This window comes from Octopus bimaculoides, chromosome 23 (genome assembly GCF_046866305.1).
Source record: "Octopus bimaculoides isolate indiv1 chromosome 23, ASM4686630v1, whole genome shotgun sequence".
Taxonomy (NCBI): Eukaryota; Metazoa; Mollusca; class Cephalopoda; order Octopoda; family Octopodidae; genus Octopus; species Octopus bimaculoides.
This window is the reverse complement of record NC_142950.1, coordinates 35,151,829-35,172,746: the sequence shown is the minus strand read 5'-3', so window position 1 is coordinate 35,172,746 and position 20,918 is coordinate 35,151,829. Positions and strand designations below refer to the sequence as shown.

The window sequence follows — 20,918 nt, the reverse complement described above, 5'->3', positions numbered from 1 at the left end:
AGCACCATCTTGGAGAACCCATCATTACAAAGTACATGGATTTTTGTCCATCTCCCCCACAGCAATTTTTAATGAATATTCTCAGGTAGACATAACCATAAAAGTTGCTTGTGACATTGTGAAACTAAGGCCTGTCTGATTGTACAAGCACCTCATTCTTTTCCATTTATAAATGTGTTAATGATCTGAAGACTTGTACAAATCACAGAATTAAACTTACTCAGAAATTTATATTTAAGCAGGATGAATGCTTTAATCCCAGTAATAATAATAATAATATCAATTGTGAAAACAATTACAGTATTCTAATAAAAATCTAATTTATTGTAGGTTTTTGTAAGCTTTCATTTTTAAGTTAGAGTAGAAAGTTGACATAACATTTTATTTAAGCATCTGAGTGTTTAAAACCAGGATGTTGAAAGAAAAAAAAGGAAATAGGAAGAAGCCTATACATAAATATTTTCAGAACTAATATTTCTACTGTAGAACTTTAAATATTTTTAAATCAGTTGTAAAAGAACAAAATCTTTTCTTACCACATCTGTTGATGACTTTTTCAACTTGGTCCTATCAATTTTCATGTTGAATCGACAGTTTGATCTTCAATCATTGGATTCATGTGTTCTAAAAGCAAAACAAATAGTTTAGTTTTGTAGGATGGAGCAGAAACAGAAAATACAGGATCTATTCAGATTATTGTCTAGTCGGAAATCATACATGCCCAATTGTTAAAAGTCACTAAATTTACAAATCCACTAAATTCCAAAGCAGATGAGAGTAAAGAGGCATTTGATGGCACTTTAAACGATTTGTTACCAAATTTCCGATAAAGTACTATGCCTTTGTTTCAATTCTGTTATTATTAAGCTGGTGTTCAGAACAAATTACCACAAAATTTTGATGGAAGGTTTCAAGTTAGATCACTTTAAAATTATTAGTTTTTTTTTTTATCACGGAACAAACAACATCCACAGGTGTATTAGTATCAGAAGCCATAGAGAAAACAAAACTATCACATATAAAATTGTGATATTATGCTCAATATTTAGACCCCTGGATTTGACAGACCATTGTCTAACATTTTTATAAAGTGGAAATTTAGGTTCTACAAGTTTTCTGCACATTTTTTCTCAATAACTTCACTATATATACACTTGAAAGAAACAGGTACCAATTTCACATTCAATTAGAAGAAAATTTGATGTATTTGAGAATGAAAAAGAAGGTGCAGTAAATGCAACCACATGTTGAAAGTAACTGGGTATTTCAGGTTCTGACAGAAACCAAGGTACTACTGTATTAAATGAATATGAGAAAGACAGGAGATAAAGCATGATTTACTTGTGATGAGAGCCGTTTGAAAACCCGAGGTTCTACTGTATTAAGTGAAAAGTGAATAAATGCCAAAAGTTTGTCTTGCTAATTGTAAAAGAAAATTGGGAAAGCAGCCACTTAATAGAGCAGCAAATGTTGTTGGGATAAATGAGTGTAGAAGCTATCAAGATTAATCTGCCTAAGATATTTTGACTGAAATGATTTTGACAATCAATCACAAACACCATGATAAATACACCAGGACTAACACTTCAGTTAATAACATATACATATTAATCCATACAAAAAATAAACTTGTGTCATTTCAATTTCAGGTTTTGTTTCTTTTAAGCAACACACACACACCTCACAAGAATATAAGCCTGCAGAAATTCATAAACTCAAAACAGAATGGTGTGTTCCTTAAATGTACAATTATTCAAATCTCTAATGCAATCCAACTACGATCTCCCTTTAGTAATCAATTATTTAACTCTTATTTCCAAAATTAATTCAGATAAAGCCAGTGATTTCAACAGAAACAAGGAGGTTAAATTTTTTTTTTTATCTCCTCACCATTATTTTGTCTTCGCAAACATGTTTGAGGAATTCATCTAAGACTTGGTTTTAATCTTCTAAATTAGCGATAGAAGTAACAGTTGTGTTAATTTTTTGTCATATTAGCATACATGACCCAATTACATTATATTTTCCCTACTCCAAGATAACCAGATTCCATTTTTTTTTTTAATGTCCATTTTCCAAAGTTATAAAAGATTAAGTCTTACATATCCCCCCCCCCCCCCCCATACATCATTTTATCAATTAGGCCAAACTCTTCAAGACCAACTTGAGTATATTTTCTGAAATCTTTCTGGTCTTACTGCTTCTCAAAAAGTACTTGTCACCACCAACATTGCACTTTTTCACCCAGCATAAATCAACCAGTCACATTAAAATGTCAGAAACTAATCAGCAACTCTCCTGTCACAGAGAAACAATTGCAGTTGGAGACAAAAGAAAGAAAAGAAACGAGATAAAACAGAATCAAAAAATTTCTTTTAATATTTAACTCTAAAAGTACACCAAATTGTTACAATTACAAAAATACTTTTACTTTCTTAGCCAGTGATTGTAGTATCATCACACACAAAGCTTTACTGTGGAGATAAAAAGCCTCTAAAGACATATTAGACCAAGTAAAAATTTTATATAGTTACTGCTTGCTGAAATAAATCCAAATTTAATGCAACACACACAAGTTATGTATTGGATTTGAATACATTGAAATAGTCTAACCTACTTTATATATATATATTTTTTTAAATCAATAACTGAGAACTGTTGATGTGGCAGAGTGAGTCACAATATGCAAAGGTTACTCCTAGCTCCAATGTTGATATAAAAAAAGTTAACAGAGGTAAATAAAGGACATATGTGCTGCTATAACTGCACTACACGAGTCTAGGGTCCAGAAAGAAGGCCTAAAAACGATGGTGATGGCAGCAGCAGCAGCAATAACTTCAACGATTCTGATGTAACCTCAATTAACAAAGCATTACAGGAGACAAACGTGAGCAGCTGAAGGAATGAAATATTGCAATTAGCAAACAAAACTAAAATAATTGATCAAAACTGAAGATTGATTTTATTTGTTTAAGTTATACTTTTATTAAAATATACATTACTACCCAGCCTCTCTCTCTCTCTCTCTCCAGTCCCTGGTACTAACTACTTTAATACCCACCCCCATCAAGTTTGATACTCTCTCCACTACGACCCTCTCATTCATATTTTATCCCCTCTCCTCACTTCACCTACAGTCATCACACTGTTGTATTCTAGCTCCTTTCAGTCATGGGGTCTCTTTAGCAATGCAAGTCACAAAGTTCCTACACTGGAGTGATACAAAAACAAAAAAAAAGGGTACTCAGTACACTTTATAAGGGGTTTCCAAATCAAGTAGAGGCAATACGGAATCGAGAGGAGAACCTGTTTAGTGCTGGTATCGTGAAGTCAAGCAATCAATACAGTGTAAAGAGGTTGGCATTAGGAAGAGTATCCAGCAGTAGAAACCGTCAAACCAAGACATTGGAGCATTAAGTGGGCCTCCAACTTTTCAGGTTCTGCCAAACTGTCCAACTCATGCCAGCATGGAAAGCAGACATGAAATTATGATAGACATTTGACTAATTGAATCTTCATCTGAACAGCATTTCATAATATTTGAATTGTAATTTCAAAGAGTTAAATCTCAAAATAATGGGTTTTGAAATCATTGTTGAGTATTTTATGGCTTCAAATTAATCACAATTTTGTACTTAAATGTAACTTATTAAAAAAACAATTTTTTTTTTTTTTTAACATTTGCAATTATATAATTAATAGAAGTAATTAAATAATCATAGCTATTTCTTTTGTTTTCAAAGACAACTACAGAAGACTTCTGGAAAGCTGCCAGATTTTATTTTTCTTAAACATTAAAATGTTTCAATATAATGAAGTGTGGAGAGCTTCACATCCAACCTCTTTGTATTCTCAGTAAGATCCACTAACTTGCAGAAAAAACAAAATTTACCAAAATTAATTCCAATCCAAATTTTGACATTATATATTACCAAATTTCACAGCATGCAAGTTTGAAATTTTCAAACCAAAACTTAGAGCAAAAAAAAAAAAAAAGGCTGACATCGACACCAAGACAACTTTAGAGCACCAACAATTCCATGTGAAACGCAGCTGGATTTGGAAAGATAGTGACGATGTTTGTTAGCTTAAAACTACATGCTTACCCTATATGCCATACAGACTGGTCTGCCAGGAAATACAGTATTACGTACACTACGGCACTATAGTGTCTTTTATAGTTGTTTCAGTCATTAGACTGTGACCATGCTGGGGCACTGCCTTGAGATTTTAGTCAAGCAAATCAACCCCAGTACCTTGTTTTAAGCCCGATGCTTATTCTATTGGTCCCTTTTGCCAAACTGCTAAGTTATGGGAGGCGTAAAAAAAAAACAACAACAGTTGTCAAGAATTCTTGGGGAACACACACACAAACACACAATAGGCTTCTTTCAGTTTCCATCTATTGAATCCACCCACAAGGCTTTGGTCAGCCCATTGCTATAGAAGACACTGGCTTGAGCTAGTGGGACTGAACCCGGAACCATGTGGTTGGGAAGCAAATTTCTTACCATACAGCCACGCTTATGCCTATAGAAACACTACATTAACAAGTAGAAATTATAATCATAATTAATAAAGTAAATGATAATAGTACAGAATAATTAAAGATGAAACAGAACAACATGGTCCATTAGATATCATGGTTTGAGTCTCATAGGTGGACCCGTTGATCTTTGCTGTGTTTATAATACCATTTAAAACATGTTTAAAATGTTTACATTTTTAAGTTTTATACACAGAGTAGGTTTTGCCAACTTTGCACCAGCATCTATGCCAAAATGGTACGTTACAAACACTAAGAGATTGAAAATTGTGCCAGCTCAAAGCTGACATCACTGGTGTGTGTGTGTGTGTGTGTGGTGAACTTTAGCTTTAAATTGTTTTACCTTTTGTAGCTATACTTAAAAAAACTAAAAAAAACTACTTGTTTACTTTTTTTACACGTTTCAATCATTTGACTGCGGCCATGCTGGAAGATTGCCTTTAGTCGAAGAAATCAACCCCAGGACTTATTCTTTGTAAGCCTAGTACTTATTCTATTGGTCTCTTTTGCTGAAACGCTAAGTTTCGGGGATGTAAACATGCCAACATCAATTGTCAAGCAATGAAGGAACAAACGCAGACACAAAGGCACACACACACACAATATATATATATATATATATATATATATATATATATATATATATATATATATATATATATACACACACACGATGGGCTTCTTTCAGTTTCTGGCAACCAAATCCACTCACAAGGCTATAGTAGAAGACACTTGCTCAAGACGCTACACAGTAGGACTGAACCTGGAACCATGTAGTTGGGAAGAAAGCTTCTTACCACACAGCCATGGTATTTCACTTAATTTTCAAAATAATAAAGTTAGAAAGCCACAAATCATTTGCTTAATGAAGGTGGTGTCTAAGACAAGGTTGAGGTAAAGTTTGGCCATATGAAATCTCATGATAGCAAAAAGAGACCAACAGAATAAGTACTAGGCTTACAAAGAATAAGTCCTGGGGTCGATTTACTCAACTAAAAGTGGTGCTCCAGCATGGCCGCAGTCAAATGACTGAAACAAGTAAAACAAAACCATGTTAAGTATGGTGGATTTATGTTGCACATCAATACCTCAAGTTTTGAGTGAAAGGTTTTAGTTCCTATTAGATTAATCTTTAAGAAATCTTGATAAGACCATGCAAATTAGTCCAAATTAGCTTAATCAACACTTGTTCTAAAGCACCCGAGTGTATAACTACAGCTAAAAGGAACAACTATTTGGTAGACTTGCTAAGAATAGTAGCTAAATTCACTCAAATTCTGCTGCCTTAGAAATTAAGACAGTGTAGTCCTAAAGATATAAAAAGATATGAGTGATCATGACTGAAATGACTGATCCTAGTTATATTTTGATCAGAGTCGACTTAAGGCTAAACATCAACAAACTATAAATAGCTTTCTAATGTTGAACTTTTCCTGGTCTGAAATTCAGAATTTGCCCAACAATATAAAATCATGAAAATCAACTTGCAGAATACAAAGAAAGACCATCAATAATTAAAAAGAACATTACTCAAAGATAATTAAAATCTCTTACTGTACATGTAATGAAGCACATTAAATTTATAGAGACAAAATGAATTTGTTCCAATCAGGAAAAAACTTCAATTTCTGTGTACTTGTGTTTGGAATGATTCTAAAAGATTATTAGCACCTAATTAAATTTAATATGCATATAGACCCACTCACATACACCAAGCATCACAGCAATGTTACTGATGTAACCTTATGAGTGGATTTGGTAGAAGGAAACTGAAAGAAGCCCATATGTATATGTGTTTGTCCTTCATTACTGTTTGACAATCAGTGTTAGTTTGTTTATGTCCCCGTAATATAGCTGACCGACAGAATATATATATAAATGCTTCCTAAACCTTGATGTTTTTAATGGCCAGTAGTTAGCTTACTGAACTGAACCAAAGTAAAACACCATTCTCTCAAGAGAACAACAGAAACAATCTCAAGATTTCCTGGAACTTATTTTCCATAGGTATACAAACTGAAGCAACGTACAACAAAACTTTAAGTAACAGATTTGAACATAGCTCAAAAGCAAAATAGTCCAAAAGCTCTACCATCATTATGGACAAAATTTAAGATTGGGATCAAGAAAGTCAAGTCCTTGTCATGTTAATCAATGAAGAATTAAATGAACAGCCAAAAGTCACTTATATAGGACAAAGCCCAGTCAACACAGCATTTTGTTACAAAGTAAATGACTTAAACAATGCTAATTCTAACCTGTCCAAATTAACCTTTGGTCTAAAAATAAAGGACTATTCTAAAGAATTTTTATTTAGATTAAAACACTCGTCATAACTTTGAGCAAGAACCTTTTGCTAAATTATGTCCCAAACATCAATGACAAAATTATTTTGTCAAATCCTTTCTAATTGTCAAAATTAAATGACAACATAGAGGTAGTGCATTTCATTAGAATTACCATTGCAAAAGGATTAAATACAGCTACACAGCCGGTATAACACTTAAATTTTTAATTTTCCTTGTTGGCAACAAACAAATACTTTTCAAGACAGCATAATCCCAACACCTTCAGATGGGATAAAATTCTCTAAAACTAATCAATCTGACAGACTGTAGTTTTCTTTAAAAAAGCAATTTAAAAAATTAAGAAAAACCCACCAACCACATATAAATACTAAATATAATCAATGCTTTGTTTTTCCCTAAACTATCATACACTGAGACATGTCATTAACATCGCCTATTTTTATCTGTTCTCCCTCGGATTTGGCATAGCTGCTGATTATCCAGAACTTGACATTGATGACTAATGAACCAAAAAACTTTCTCCACTAAGTAAGAAATAGCTTCAATTTCCCAAAGTCAGACCTAACAGGTTTAAATTGCAATTGCTTACAGCAGGTATTCGAGTTCTTGGTCTGCAGCGATGCTAAAATTACTAATGTATTTTAACACCTTGTAACAAAAATAAATAGATAAATAAACTGCTGGAAGTCCAACTGCTTGGACAGCTCATTATTTTCAAAATTAATACCTAAAGGGTTGCATAACTATGTCCTGTTCATATGCAATAACATCCACTAACAATCACACAAAGTCAAAACTAAACCAATATGGGGTTTTCAGTGTGGATTGCTCCTTAAACTATAAAATGTATAAATCACAAACATTCCAGCATACAAGTTGAATATTTCAGACCAAAATTTATAGCCAAGGAACGGTAGGTCAACTTATACACCAAGACAACTTTGAAGGAGCACAGCCTCCATGTGAAATGCAGCATGATTTGCAAAGATAGTGAGGATGTTTGAATGTTTACACTATAGATACAAATAAGAAAATAAGCCAAAACATTGAGTAAATCCCCCTTACAAAGAGAAACATTTGTCAACAGATGACTTAACAAATTTTTCAGCTTTGTAAGGGGGATTTACCCAATGTTTCTGCTTTTCTAATAGCATCTTTGCATTTGAAAATAAATTATCTTATTTGTATCTATATACACATTACAGTGTTTATATAAAAAAAAAAAAAATAATAATTTGTATGCTGGAAAATATGTTAAACAGATATTTATGTCTATACTACATTAGAAGATAATGAAGTAATCCTTTTTTCTTGAGTTTGTATAATTAAATTTTATCAAAAGGATAGATAATATAAATAAATGTTCAATATGTCTAAAGCTAATCCATATCAATCAATCAATCAATCAATCAGAACACTGTCCATTCTACCAATGCAGGTGACCAATATGTTGAGCAAGTCTTAAATAGCGTTGCTGGTGGTGTAACTTGTACACCACTACCTTCAACATCAGATATCATCTGCTTTCAGCAAGTTCAAAACCATGGGGGATCATCATCTCTGCTTTTCTTGTGCTGTCCTTGTTCAATTTTTATTAAATTTATTCAATTCTTGAAATCATCCACCCATTTAATTCTTAGTTTTTCACTTCATCCATATTGAGTTTGGATTCTATGAACCCTTTAGCATTCAAATTTCTGTCAAATGTAATGCTTGTTTATTTTTGAATTAATCATGCATAATCTCACACCTTCAAGATTTCAATGATGTGATTGTATTTTTTTTTTTAATGACATTGTAGGGTCGGTATGGATGGGTGTGGCTGGAGTGATGCCAGAAGGAGAAGTGGTGACAAAGTGCCAGAACTTTCTCTGAGAATAATCACATGTCTAAGTGAATAGAAGAAAATTTGGAGGTGGAAGAATCAGGAACGGTGCTTAATATTACAGGTGCATAGGAAGGGAATGAGGAATGAATAGAAACACAAGGTGAAAGTTTTGAATGTAGTAAAACAGGTGCAGGTGTGGACAAGGGCAGATATGAGTGGGTGGGAGGACCAACGGTGGTAAGAACGATGAATGAATGGGTAGATGTCAATTGGGTGTAGCTCAGAAAGCAAGGAGTGGTGATTGGCAGCAGAGAAACTACAACACATGGTTGAGTAGGAACAGGTTATGCTTTTGTTACTTACAGCAGCAGCAGGAGCAAAAAATAGAGAGGAGAGGGTAGGGTCAAATGGTGAGCCTCAGGTTTTGAGGAAAGAGTGAGAGGTAGGGTGGTCTATGGCAAATATGAGTGAGAGGCTGAGGGCAGAAAGAACAAGGAATGGATATCAACAGGAAGTGACTCAGGGGGGAGGATCAGAGTATGGGCCAAGCTGTAGCATACATAGTGTGCATGGCTAGACCGGTCTTCTTGAGTACTGTATATCACCACTCAAAGTCCTAAGATCTGCCTTCACTACTTCAACCCATGTCTTCCTGGGTCTCCTCCTTCAACAAGTTCCATCCACATTAAGTGACTGACACTCTTTTATCCACATCCATATGCATCACATGTCCATACCACCAGTCTTTACATCCAGCATAGCATGCTTCCTTTCTACCTAGTCTTTGTAGGTCCTCTGTATTCAGAATCTCACCAACATGTAGCATTGCAGTTAGTGCACAAGCATCATACTTGGTACCTTTCACTCAGAGAGGAAACCTAACAATTCTCTCTTATTCTGGCTACTATACTTTCAGAACATTTTCCATTACTAATTAGATCACTCAGGTAACAGAAGCTGTCTGTCACCAAGGTGACCAAATTAGTGGAATCATCCCAGGCATTTGAAAGCATGTATTTCTTGTGTACTGCAAGGGTTTATTGCACCTGTGCATCTGCATCCATAGTTTGCTCTGGATACACCATATGGAATTTCTACAACCCACACTAGCATAAAACAGATGTTAAATGAGCATTTTTCCATATATTGAGCAAGGCCATTTCTCTGATGGTAGCAGGGTCCTGTCTGTTTTCCTTTGCCCTTTGATTCCAGGTTTTGCTTCTATTCCTGAAATCTCTTTAATTCTACTATTGATTCAGCTAGAACAAGGTCATCAGCTTGGACTTCCCAAGGGCATCCAGTTCTAAACTCCCATTATGAACTGAAGAACTGGAAATAGAAGGGAACTGAACACTGACCCTTGATGAACACCTATCTGCACACTAAAGTCATCGCTGTCTTCATTGGTAACTAGCTTTGCTGACAACATCCCCATACATTGCAGGTACAGCCCTCACAAGCCATTTGTCTACAAATAGATTACTCAGAAACTACCAGATCACCAAATGGGGTACTCTTAATCAAAGGATTTCTCTGTGGCTGTGTGGTAAGAAGCTTGCTGGAATGAGTTAAGAATGAATAGACACAGCATTGTTTCAATTCCAGCTGTTTTGCATAATGTATATGAGTATATATGTGCATACATATGTGTATGAAACATATATACAAATACACATCTTAAATATATCTTCTTTGTTTTATCTTTATATATGCATGTGTGCGTGCACACATGTGCCAGAGGCTTTTGTGTTACAGGAATCAGACTAGGAGGCCAGCTATAATAACTGCCAGTCCTCAAAGGATTCCTATAAAAAGGTCATAGCTTTACTGGAAGCTAATTATGGTAGTTGCACAAATAGGGAGTCCATCTAGTGATTAGTAACAGCACTATAGTAACACCTTCACATTTCTTCATTTATTGACCAGATCAACTTGCAGCTGGACTTTGGTCAAAATAGTTTTGCATATTTTGTTCTATTAGGCTGGTTTCTCCATAGCAATCCTATCAGTCCTTTTAGTAAACCCTCCCAACAATCTGAAGAACAGTGGCCATATTAATTTCATCCATTCCTGAAATGGAGTAGTGGAGTCAATAGAAAGTGTTGTGGGGGTTAATTGAACATGAGAATATTAGTGAGAAGAGATGTAGTTCAAAGTAGGATGTTTAGGAAACCAATCACATTAAGGGGTCACAGGAGCAATAGAGATGAGCCAGGCTTCCTTGATATCAATCACCTATCCCTAGTCAATTGATATTACATGGATATAACAAATCCAGCAGCTAACATCAAGTTATTTACAATAAGTATTTTAATTATAGAGTGAAAACCAAACTCAATACAAGCTCTATCCTTCTTATATAGAGTCTACTACAAGCTTTCAAATTACTGTCAAAACGCTTACTCATTCACAGTTTTGAATTAACCATGCATTATCTCATAGCTTTGAAATTTTGATGATGTGCAGTTTTTCAAATGACATTGTGGAGGAGTTGTGAGAAGCCAGATCTGGCTGGTTTGACTATAAAACAGGTAGAATATTTTCGTTGGATATGGCCAGTTTAAATGCAACAGGATTAATACCAAACTCCATGAACTAACCTTCGAAATAGAATCCTCATCTTACAGCTTCTATGCTGGAATGGTTTGGACAGGTTTTTCTGTGCATAGTTTTGTTCTTTTGTACTACTGCTCTTATTTTAGTATTGAGTACTTTTCTCTTTTATGTCACTTACCAGGAATAACACTTCCCAGCATTACACAAGGAACCAATTCATCCCATGTCACCTGACATTTTCCCCCATCTTAACAGCTAACACTACAAAGCCCACTATTTCCCCCTAATAGCCATTTTAACTATAGCCAATCTCTCTCTTGGACCCACATGGGCTGACTCAACTCCTTCACTAACTAATTAGTATTGTTTCTATGTCTCTTCTCAGGTACATTACTAATGGTATTGACAAAAAAGTTTTTTAAAATATTATATATATATATATATATATATATATATATATATAAAACCTACACTCACTCAAACTTCTTTAGCTTCTTTGTTCAGATGTTCAGAGCCAGGTTAACTATTATAATCAACAGATCTGAAGCAGGTATGAGATCAGTGTTACATCAACAGACTGCAACACAAAACTCTCCATTACCAGAGTTTATTTTTAAACAACATGGTTTCAAATCTAAAATTCTCCCCACCTCCACCCAGGACTGAATATTTTCCACCATCCACCCACCTCAATAATTTTGAAATTCCAGTCAAATATTTTTCTGTGGTAATGTACATTCTATAATAGTGTCAGACAAGTGATATGGTCTGCACATATCTGTCACCAAGTATTCCATCCAGACACAAACAAAAAGAACATGCTAAATAAAATATAAGGAGAAATCATTGCTAATACCATAATGAAAAGATTGAGCCATTTAAAATTTTGTCTACAAAAAAACTATTTTAAAATATCAACTACTAAAATCTCGAGCTCTCACTAAACATTTTTTCCATTTCACTTCAATTGTAGAGTTTATTAAAAAAAAAAAGTAATGCATATTAGCTGTTGCAAGTATAACTAACAACAAACATTGTTTTCATGTCCACTTTTCCATGCTTGCATGGGTTGGATGGAATTTTGAGGCAGACTTTCTATGATTGGATGCCCTTCCTTTCACCAACACCCCACCTGTTTTCAAGCAGTTAAATAACTCCACCACACCCTGGCAAAACAGGTTTTCATAGAAAACTGAAAACAAGACACTGCTTGCATGATGATGACACATGTTAACTTTCATGTGCAGTGTCAAGGCAACACTAACACTAACACACACACACACACACACACACACACAAGCTTCTTTCAGTTTCACTCTACCAAATCCACTCACAAGGCTTTGGTTGGCCTGGGGATAGAGTAGACACTTCCCAAGAGCCACACAGTGGGACTGAACCCAGAACTATGTGGTTGGGAAGCAAACTTCTTACCACACAGCCACACCTGCATCTATAAAAGATGTTAAAAGATGTATTGTAAATTTTGAGTAGACTGAGACTTCAGGTTTCACCTACCAGCTAATTCCACCTAAAGCAGGGGTTCCGAACCAGTTGTTCCGATCCCCTGGGGAGGTTCCCACAAAGCCTTAGCAGGGAGGTTGCGTAGCCTTACTAGAAGTGGCTTGGGGTAATTTTTCAACTCATCAATTACATTTTTTATGCTCTGATGAAAGTAGGGGGTCGCATGGGTTTCAAGCTTTTGGGTAAGGAGTCGCAAGTGCAAAAACGTTGGGAACCACTCACCTAAAGGTTGAATAGGTCAATGGATGAAATGAAGCTTTGGTCAACTTAAAATTTACAATTTGACTCAAATCTCAAGATTCAGTCACCTCCATCAATGTTGTTATTTTTAAACTAGTTTTCTACAAATTTTATTGTGAAAAAAACCTACACATCATAGAATATGGAAGATTAGCTTGAGACTTTAAAAGATAAATTATTTTAAAGACTAATCACAGAAGGTTCTGGTTGTTAGTACATAAACGAACACTGGCCAGAATTTAGTTCTGGAACTAATTAGTGAGTATATTAGAGAATTTACTAAAAATAGCAGGTGAGTTAGTAAGCAAAAGGTGAAAATAAAAATACAGATTTCATAAAATAGCTAAACGGAGTCGTTTTCACTTCCTTTGTTTATTTCACAAGACAAGAGTTTTGGCAGTTCATGTCTTTTTAAGACCCACAAATTCTACAGAGGAAGGATATCGGTGCCATCCATCTATTGAATGTGAAACATATGCTCGAGAGAAACAACAGATTGTGTGAGCAATTTAAGGAAGGAAATGAGAAGAGAAAACATTCTAGTAGTATGGAATCATCATCATCGTTTAACGTCCGCTTTCCATGCTAGCATGGGTTGGACGATTTGACTGAGGACTGGTGAAACCGGATGGCAACACCAGCCTCCAATCTGAATGGAAATGGTATAATAATAATAGATGGTGAGAAATAGTTCAAGCAAGCAAGGTGGTGGAAAACTTCAGAACTGGATACTTTATAGAAAATTCAAACCCATCCCTTAAAATTTCATTAAAGACTTGATTTTTTTTTTTTTAAATATTGAAATCTGCAAGGAAGCTCCCAAGTTCAAACTAACAGGAACACCAGTAATGTTCCTAACACACAACTTGTGTCATGGAACCGTTCACAACTGTCACTATATATATGTGTTTGTGTGTGTGTGTGTGTGTGGTTGATTGCCATCCAATCAATTTGTATGAACCCAAAAACGGAAAAACTTATATCAACTTGTGAAACAATGGTTTGCTATAATTTTCAATTACAAGTGTTTTTCCTCGTTTTTTTTAAACGGAAATGTGCAAAACATTCTAAACCTGTTACAATCATAATACATTGTATAATGGAGTTGCCGGTCACAATTGGATTTTCAAGAGGAAATAAAACTATTTTGCTGTTACATAGCAAGATGATAACAATAACAACAATATTGTTGCAGAACAGAAAGAACCAATAATAATAGGTAAAGCTGACATTAGAGACTAAATCCCAACGACAGATAAGGTAGATCAATAAGAATATTAATTTCACCGCATTGTTTCCCCCCCCCCCCCCATCACAATCTCAACCACAGTACAGAGAGAGAGAGAGAGAGAAAGAGCTTAATAAAAAAACCACAACACAAACACACACATTTACTAAATTTTCATACTAAAATATTGATCAAATGACAGAGCTTCTAGATATTATGTAATGGCTTCTTGCCTTCGTGGAAAACTAAAGCAGAAAAAAAAGGGGGGGGGGGACAAACATGCACACATTTTCTGGGGACTTCACAAGAATTCCTTCAATGCTGAGAACCACTACCACCTGACTGGTTTTATTTCAAGCGATATTGTCGTCCAACAGACAGAATTGGCTACTTCCGACTCCCGTAGGGGTTGTGGAACACTGATAAACAACACCGACCAAAGACAACCTTTTAAGGAAGGGGGGGGGGGAGTATTAAAAATTTAAAAAAAAAACAATAACCAGAAAATAAAAGAAACCTACTTAAAATTTCCGTTAAAGAATATTTGATTACATCAGACGAATATTTAAACAATTATTTCTAGTACAAGCACAAGACCAGAAATTTCGGTGGGAGGAAGGCGGTTAGTCGATTACGTCGAAGTGATCCTTGGTAGCATATAATAATAATAATAATCTAAATTATTTCAATTAACATTAATTCAATAAATGGTCCCCTCCTGTTACATACATAGCAGTCATCCGCACCAAACAACAGTCATACTTCCAGAAAATTGGATTTATTTGGGAATAAAAACTTATATAAAAACTCTGGAGTTAACTTAAATTTAAAATCCGACACTGCTGACCTATCAAGGATATATTTAAACGAATAATAATAATAATTAGTCTGGTTTAACCAGTACTGATTACATAAAACTAAATATACATCGCCTCGTCCGACATATGTGATGAGGTTTACGAGTATAAACATCTAGCAGTAATATATTTATGGCTTGTCTTATTAAGAATCTCAACGACCACGGAAATATTTTTCTAAAATGCTAATTCAGTCACACACACAGCAGGGAAGACGGGCGTAAAATGGCTATATATATATATATATATATATATATATATATATATATATATATATATATATATATATATATATATATCTCGTTGTTGTTGAACACACACACACAATATTCTGTTCTTCAAATATATAGAAATATCGCTTGGAAATACGACAATGTGTTTATGAAGCATCTCCGTTTGAATGTCGGTACACACGTACTTGGTTGGAATTTAGCTGTTGTCCAAAGACAATCCAGAAACCTAGCAACATGTAACTATCTCTAAATTATATAGGCATTTGATTATTAATAATACTATAAGGCGTCGTCGAACCGACAAAATCGTTAAGCACGCCGAAGAAAGTGCTTAGCAGCATTTCTTCCGGCTCTTGACGTACTGAGTTTAAATTTCTCCGAGGTTGGTTTTTGTCTGTTCATACATCCTTTCGGGGTCGATAAAAAAATACCACATGAGCATTGCGGTCGACGTAATCGCGACTAGCCCCTCCCCCAAAATTCCAGGCCTTGATAGAAAGGATTATTACCAAGGCGGCGGGCTGGCAAAATCGTTTGCAGTGCCGGACAAAATGTTTAGCGGCATTTTCTCCGGCTCTTCACGTTCAGAGTTAAAATTCCGCCGAGGTCAACTTCTGCTTTTCGGGAGTCGATAAAATAAGTACCAGTTTAGCATTGCGGTCAAATCGACCTCTCCCATCCCCCTCAGAATTGCTGGCTTCGTGCCAAAGTGAGAAAGAAAAAAAATTATTATAATTACAATGAATAATGCAGAAATGAGAAATACGATATTAGTGGCCAATGTAAGGGACCAAAGCTGTGACAAGGGGTCAAAGATGAACGGCCATGAGCTCAGCCCCCTGCTCTTGCAATGTGTGCACTTTTACAAAGCAATTTGTGCCAATAATCAGCCCCTGCTCTTGCGATGTGTGCACTCTTACAAAGTAATTTGTAAATGATAATAAAACAAACGACACAGGAGGAGGAGAAAAAAATCAAAGCACTATTTAGCTACTACATCTCATTACGTTGCCAGTTCAAATCCAATGTGTCTGCTTCTGAGCGGTGAGTTGATGCAGTCTGTTGTTAGTGAAATCGACAATATTATTAAAATATTCCGCCTAACCCAACCGCATTCTTAACAGATGCACCTTGAATGGGTGTGAGCGCGCGCGTTGAGGGCGGCGGGTAAAAAAAACTTCTGTTTTGGCTCGTCTTTGCAAGAAAATTCATAATCAAACAGCTGAAAGATTCTAATTCTTGAGGTCTGTGCCTCTGCCATATTATTTCTATTATTCAACTGAAAATGATTTCTAAATTTGGCACAAGGCCACACACATATTCAGATTAAACTGTATTCACCAACAGAAAACAGAAATTGTACACACACACACAGTGACTGTGTGTGTATATTAGTCACACACAGGTTTGCCAACATCATGTTACGAACTGAAGAAGGGAACCTGTATAAAAAACTAAACCAAACATTCAACTTTATGAAATGAAAACATTAATTGCTAATACAGAGTAAGAGAGACGATCTTTAACTAAAATAAAACGGAAACAATATCTTTTAACGGATTAAACTAAAAACACAAAACGTAAATCAAATGTCCAGCTCTGTTAAGGTTTTTGCTTATTTCTTTTTCTTCTCTCCTTCTATTGTATTGTATTTATGCAGCGAAAGCTAACAGTGTAAGGAAGCGAAAATGGCGAAATTCACACACGATTGTATTTAATATATATATATGTGTATGTATAAAACGAACGTGCTAGTATATATAAATGTATATAAATATATGGAGTAAAGACGCGTATTTTTTTTCTGGTACAGACAAAAGTCAAACGATTTTTAAAGTTTGGGAAAAGGTGGGAAGCAGAAAAGAAAAAAAAATGTATTTTATAAAGGTAATCTATCGTAAAACCCCAATAAAACCATACTATATACAAGCTTTGTATTATTCATACATACATAGGCTTTGAAAACGAGAAGGGGAGTATGTTAAAAAGCACGAGATGAGGTTTTATATATATATATATATATAAAACAGAGACTGGTTAATAAGAATGTTGATCAGAAAATATATAGCAGAAATATAAAATTGAAGTCTAACTGTATACACTGATTCAGAGTTAGAGGAACATGTACACATTAATTACAAGTGTATATCTACATACACACACACATATTATATTATATATTATATTATATTATATATTATATTATATTATATATATATATATATATATATATTATATATATAATACACACACACACGCCGAATACATACTAGAGTTAGCAACGAAAATGCACCGCATAAAATACGAAAATGTGAAGGCCATTCTCACAAGATTTTCATTTAAAGTAGCTATATATATCTTTTTCTTTTTACATGAATTCTGTTTTTAGTTTATACACATTTGTATATATACATATATATATATAAGTATATTTGTGTGTGTGTGTGTGTGTGTGTGTTAAATATGAGAGCGAGCGACACAGACACAAAGGAGAAAGAAACATGACTCTTACACATTGAAGACAGAGAGAATGAGGGGGGAGAGAAGTGATAGACAATAAGGAAATAGAGAGGGGGATCGATATACAGAGAGAGAGGAGAGTTGAGAAAGGAAAGGAACAAGCTTAATGTAGATATTCCTTTATATAAATATAGATTTACACACATATATATAGATAGATAGATATATATATATATATACTAGAAAGAGGATAAGAGGGAAAATATAAGAGAGAGAGATGCGAATGGGAGATATATATACTTTTCTCAATCACATATGAAGATGTATATGTGTATATATTATATATCTGTGAATACGTATAGCCAGAAGTATATTTATGTATGCTGAATATTATCATAAAACAAGGTATTGTCTGTTAGATGAGAAAGCAGAGCGGAGATATATCTAAGAGAAGATTCTAGATAAACATGGTGAAACAAAGATTTGTAAAAGAAGGGGGCATCACAGCAATTAAATAGAAGGCCTAGAAATGGATAAATATATGTGTATATTGGTGGATAAATGGATATTATGAAGGTTAATGAACCAAGGATGTATATATGTGTTTTATGGAGGGATAAAGGTAGGGATATTTGTGTATATTTAGGTGAGATATCGTACATTAGAAAGCAAGTCGCAATTTGGCTGAAAAGATCTGAACAGGTTTTTACCTTTCACTGGCAAAGGGAAGAAAAGCGAAGTGGCTGAAAACAGAGAAGATGTGCGTTTCCCCCGTAGTCGTCTTATTGGTAATAGGACACCATGGTGCAGCAGTGATGTTGATCGGCAGGGAAGGTGAAGCAACAAAAAAAGGACACACACTTTCAAGTGTTGTGGGAAAAAAAAAAACAACCTCGAATTTCAGGAGCAAGCTGCCATCTTGTAAAAAAGCGTTCAACAGTACCCGGATAAAAACCTCGTTCTCGTCAGGCCACTCGAGTAAAGCCGGAACCGTTCGTAGAACATCGGAGCTGTCCGGAAATGTTCGGCAATGTTGAAGCTGAGATGAAGGTGTAAATGGGATTGTGGGGGCGGACAAGAAAAGAAAAAGAGATGAAATCTTTGGCTGCCAGTTTTTCTTTTCCCTCTCTCTCTCTTTTCTTTTCCTTCTCTCTCTCTTTTCTTTTTTTTTTTTAGAGGTCAATGTTACTGTTCAAATCAACTTAACTTTTTTTTTTTCTCAATAGAAGTCTTTTGGGTTAACTAACGTAAAGAAAATATCGGGGCACACCTACACAAGTGTGCCTTTCCCCATAGACTTTGTTTCCTCATAACTTTCAGAAAAATGGATATATTTTATTACGATTTTTTCTACAAATATCTTTTAGATGGTGTAGATTACCATTATATCGGAAATTAATATTTTAAAAAACCCCAAAAAGTTACTGAGCGCGTACACATACCCACTGACACACATCACATGGTTACTTTCAGAAATTCAGGTTCCAATTTGTTACATATATATGTGATGTGTCCACCTATCATTATTATAATTGTTTCACGTTTGATTTCGATATACTCATCAACCTACACCAATCTGAAAGGTGTTTGTTGAAAATTTTATTGAAAAAAAATAAGCATTTTTCTGGTGAGTTTTGCAGAAGCAAAATTGATCAATGACCACACTTGCCCAAGGTGCCATGCAGTGGGACTGAACCCAGAACCATGATGTTGGTAAGCAAGTTACTTACCACTCTGTGTCACGCTGAATCTCCCCGAGAACTACATTAAGGGTACACGTGTCTGTGGAGTGCTCAGCCACTTGCACGTTAATTTCACGAGCAGGCTGTTCCATTGATCTGATCGACTGGAACCCTCTTCATCATAACCGGTGGAGTGCCCAGTTTTTGGATGCAGCATGGGCGAATGATTAAAATGTTCACTTCACAATCCTTACATCCCTGATTTGATCCTGGGACCTAGTGATTACATGACACCCTTGGGCAAGCATCTTTACCGTAACCTCAGATCAAACCAAACCTTTTATGAAACTGGACAGATGGAAACTATATGGAAGCCTGTCATATGGATTATATCTGGAATTCAAAGGTCCAGCCTTGTTGCACATTTTGTCGCCCTGATTCTGCTTCAGGATTACATATGTCTCTGGAGTACTCAGCCACTAAGACAAGAATTCAACCAGAAAGTAATTCAACTGATTGAATAAGTAAATAATCATCATCGAAACTGATGTCCTTCATTGTTGTTCTTAGAGAGATTTGGCTGCTATATCTAGTATATTGATTGACCAAAGAGATGCCATCCTTGGTTTGGACTTTTTGGTTGGTTGGCTCAGCAGACTGGAATTTCTGAAGTTTATTCTCATCTCTTGTTTCAACAACATCAACAACAACATGCACCATCCGAACGTGGCTGATGCCAGTAACCCCTGACTGGATCTTGTGCCAATGGCACGTAAAAAGCACCATCCGAACGTGGATGATGCCAGTACCCCCTGACTAGCCCCTGTGCCGGTGGCATATGAAAAGCACTATCCGAATGTGATCAATGCCAGGCACACCTGACTGGCTCCTGTGCCAGTGGCATGTAAAAAGCACCCACTACACTCTTGGAATGGTTGGTGTTAGGAAGGGCATTCAGCTGTAGAAACATTGCCAGATCAGATTGAAACCTGGTGTAGCCTCCTGGCTTCCTAACACCTAACATTCAACTAAGAATTCTTCAAGGTGATGCCCCAGCATGGCTGCAGTCTAATGAATGAAACAAGTAAAAGATAAGAGAGGAGAAAAGAAAGCATTTTGCCTGGCATGCTAACGACTAAGATTTTTATATATCTCAAATGGCTATGGAGGTCCAGTAGAATAAAATAGGAACCAAAGGGGCCGATGGGCATAAAATGGTTGAAAACCACTGGTATAGAGTGTGCAACAGATGGACTGGCTGACCAACAGATGTCCTTTCCACAAAAAAAAAAGCAGATGCTCAACTCTGGTCAAAGGAGATCTGAGATGTAAATTCACTGTACATCTGCAGATATTCCAAGATGGTAAGATTTGGTTGCTCTTTGTCATGCATACTTTTCTTGCATCACATTTCTTTGACAGAACTGCAATCTTGGGCCAGGTCCTCATAGTCCTCTA

The 20,918-nt window shown here is 35.4% G+C and overlaps 1 protein-coding gene across 18 annotated transcripts in view; it reads right to left on the bottom strand.

The window, feature by feature from the left end:
* LOC106871200 (E3 ubiquitin-protein ligase HUWE1) overlaps window positions 1-18,713 on the bottom strand; it is a 90,557-nt gene extending 71,844 nt beyond the window's left edge. For all 18 annotated transcript variants that reach the window (XM_089340543.1, XM_089340546.1, XM_089340551.1 and 15 more), the window contains exons 1-2: window positions 18,489-18,713; window positions 537-624 (exon numbers count right to left, since the gene is read on the bottom strand). In XM_089340543.1, the coding sequence (XP_089196669.1) occupies window positions 537-581 (45 nt within the window). In that variant the 5' untranslated portion in view covers window positions 582-624; window positions 18,489-18,713. The remainder of the gene's footprint in view (window positions 1-536; window positions 625-18,488) is intronic.
* Between the last annotated feature and the right edge of the window lie 2,205 nt (window positions 18,714-20,918).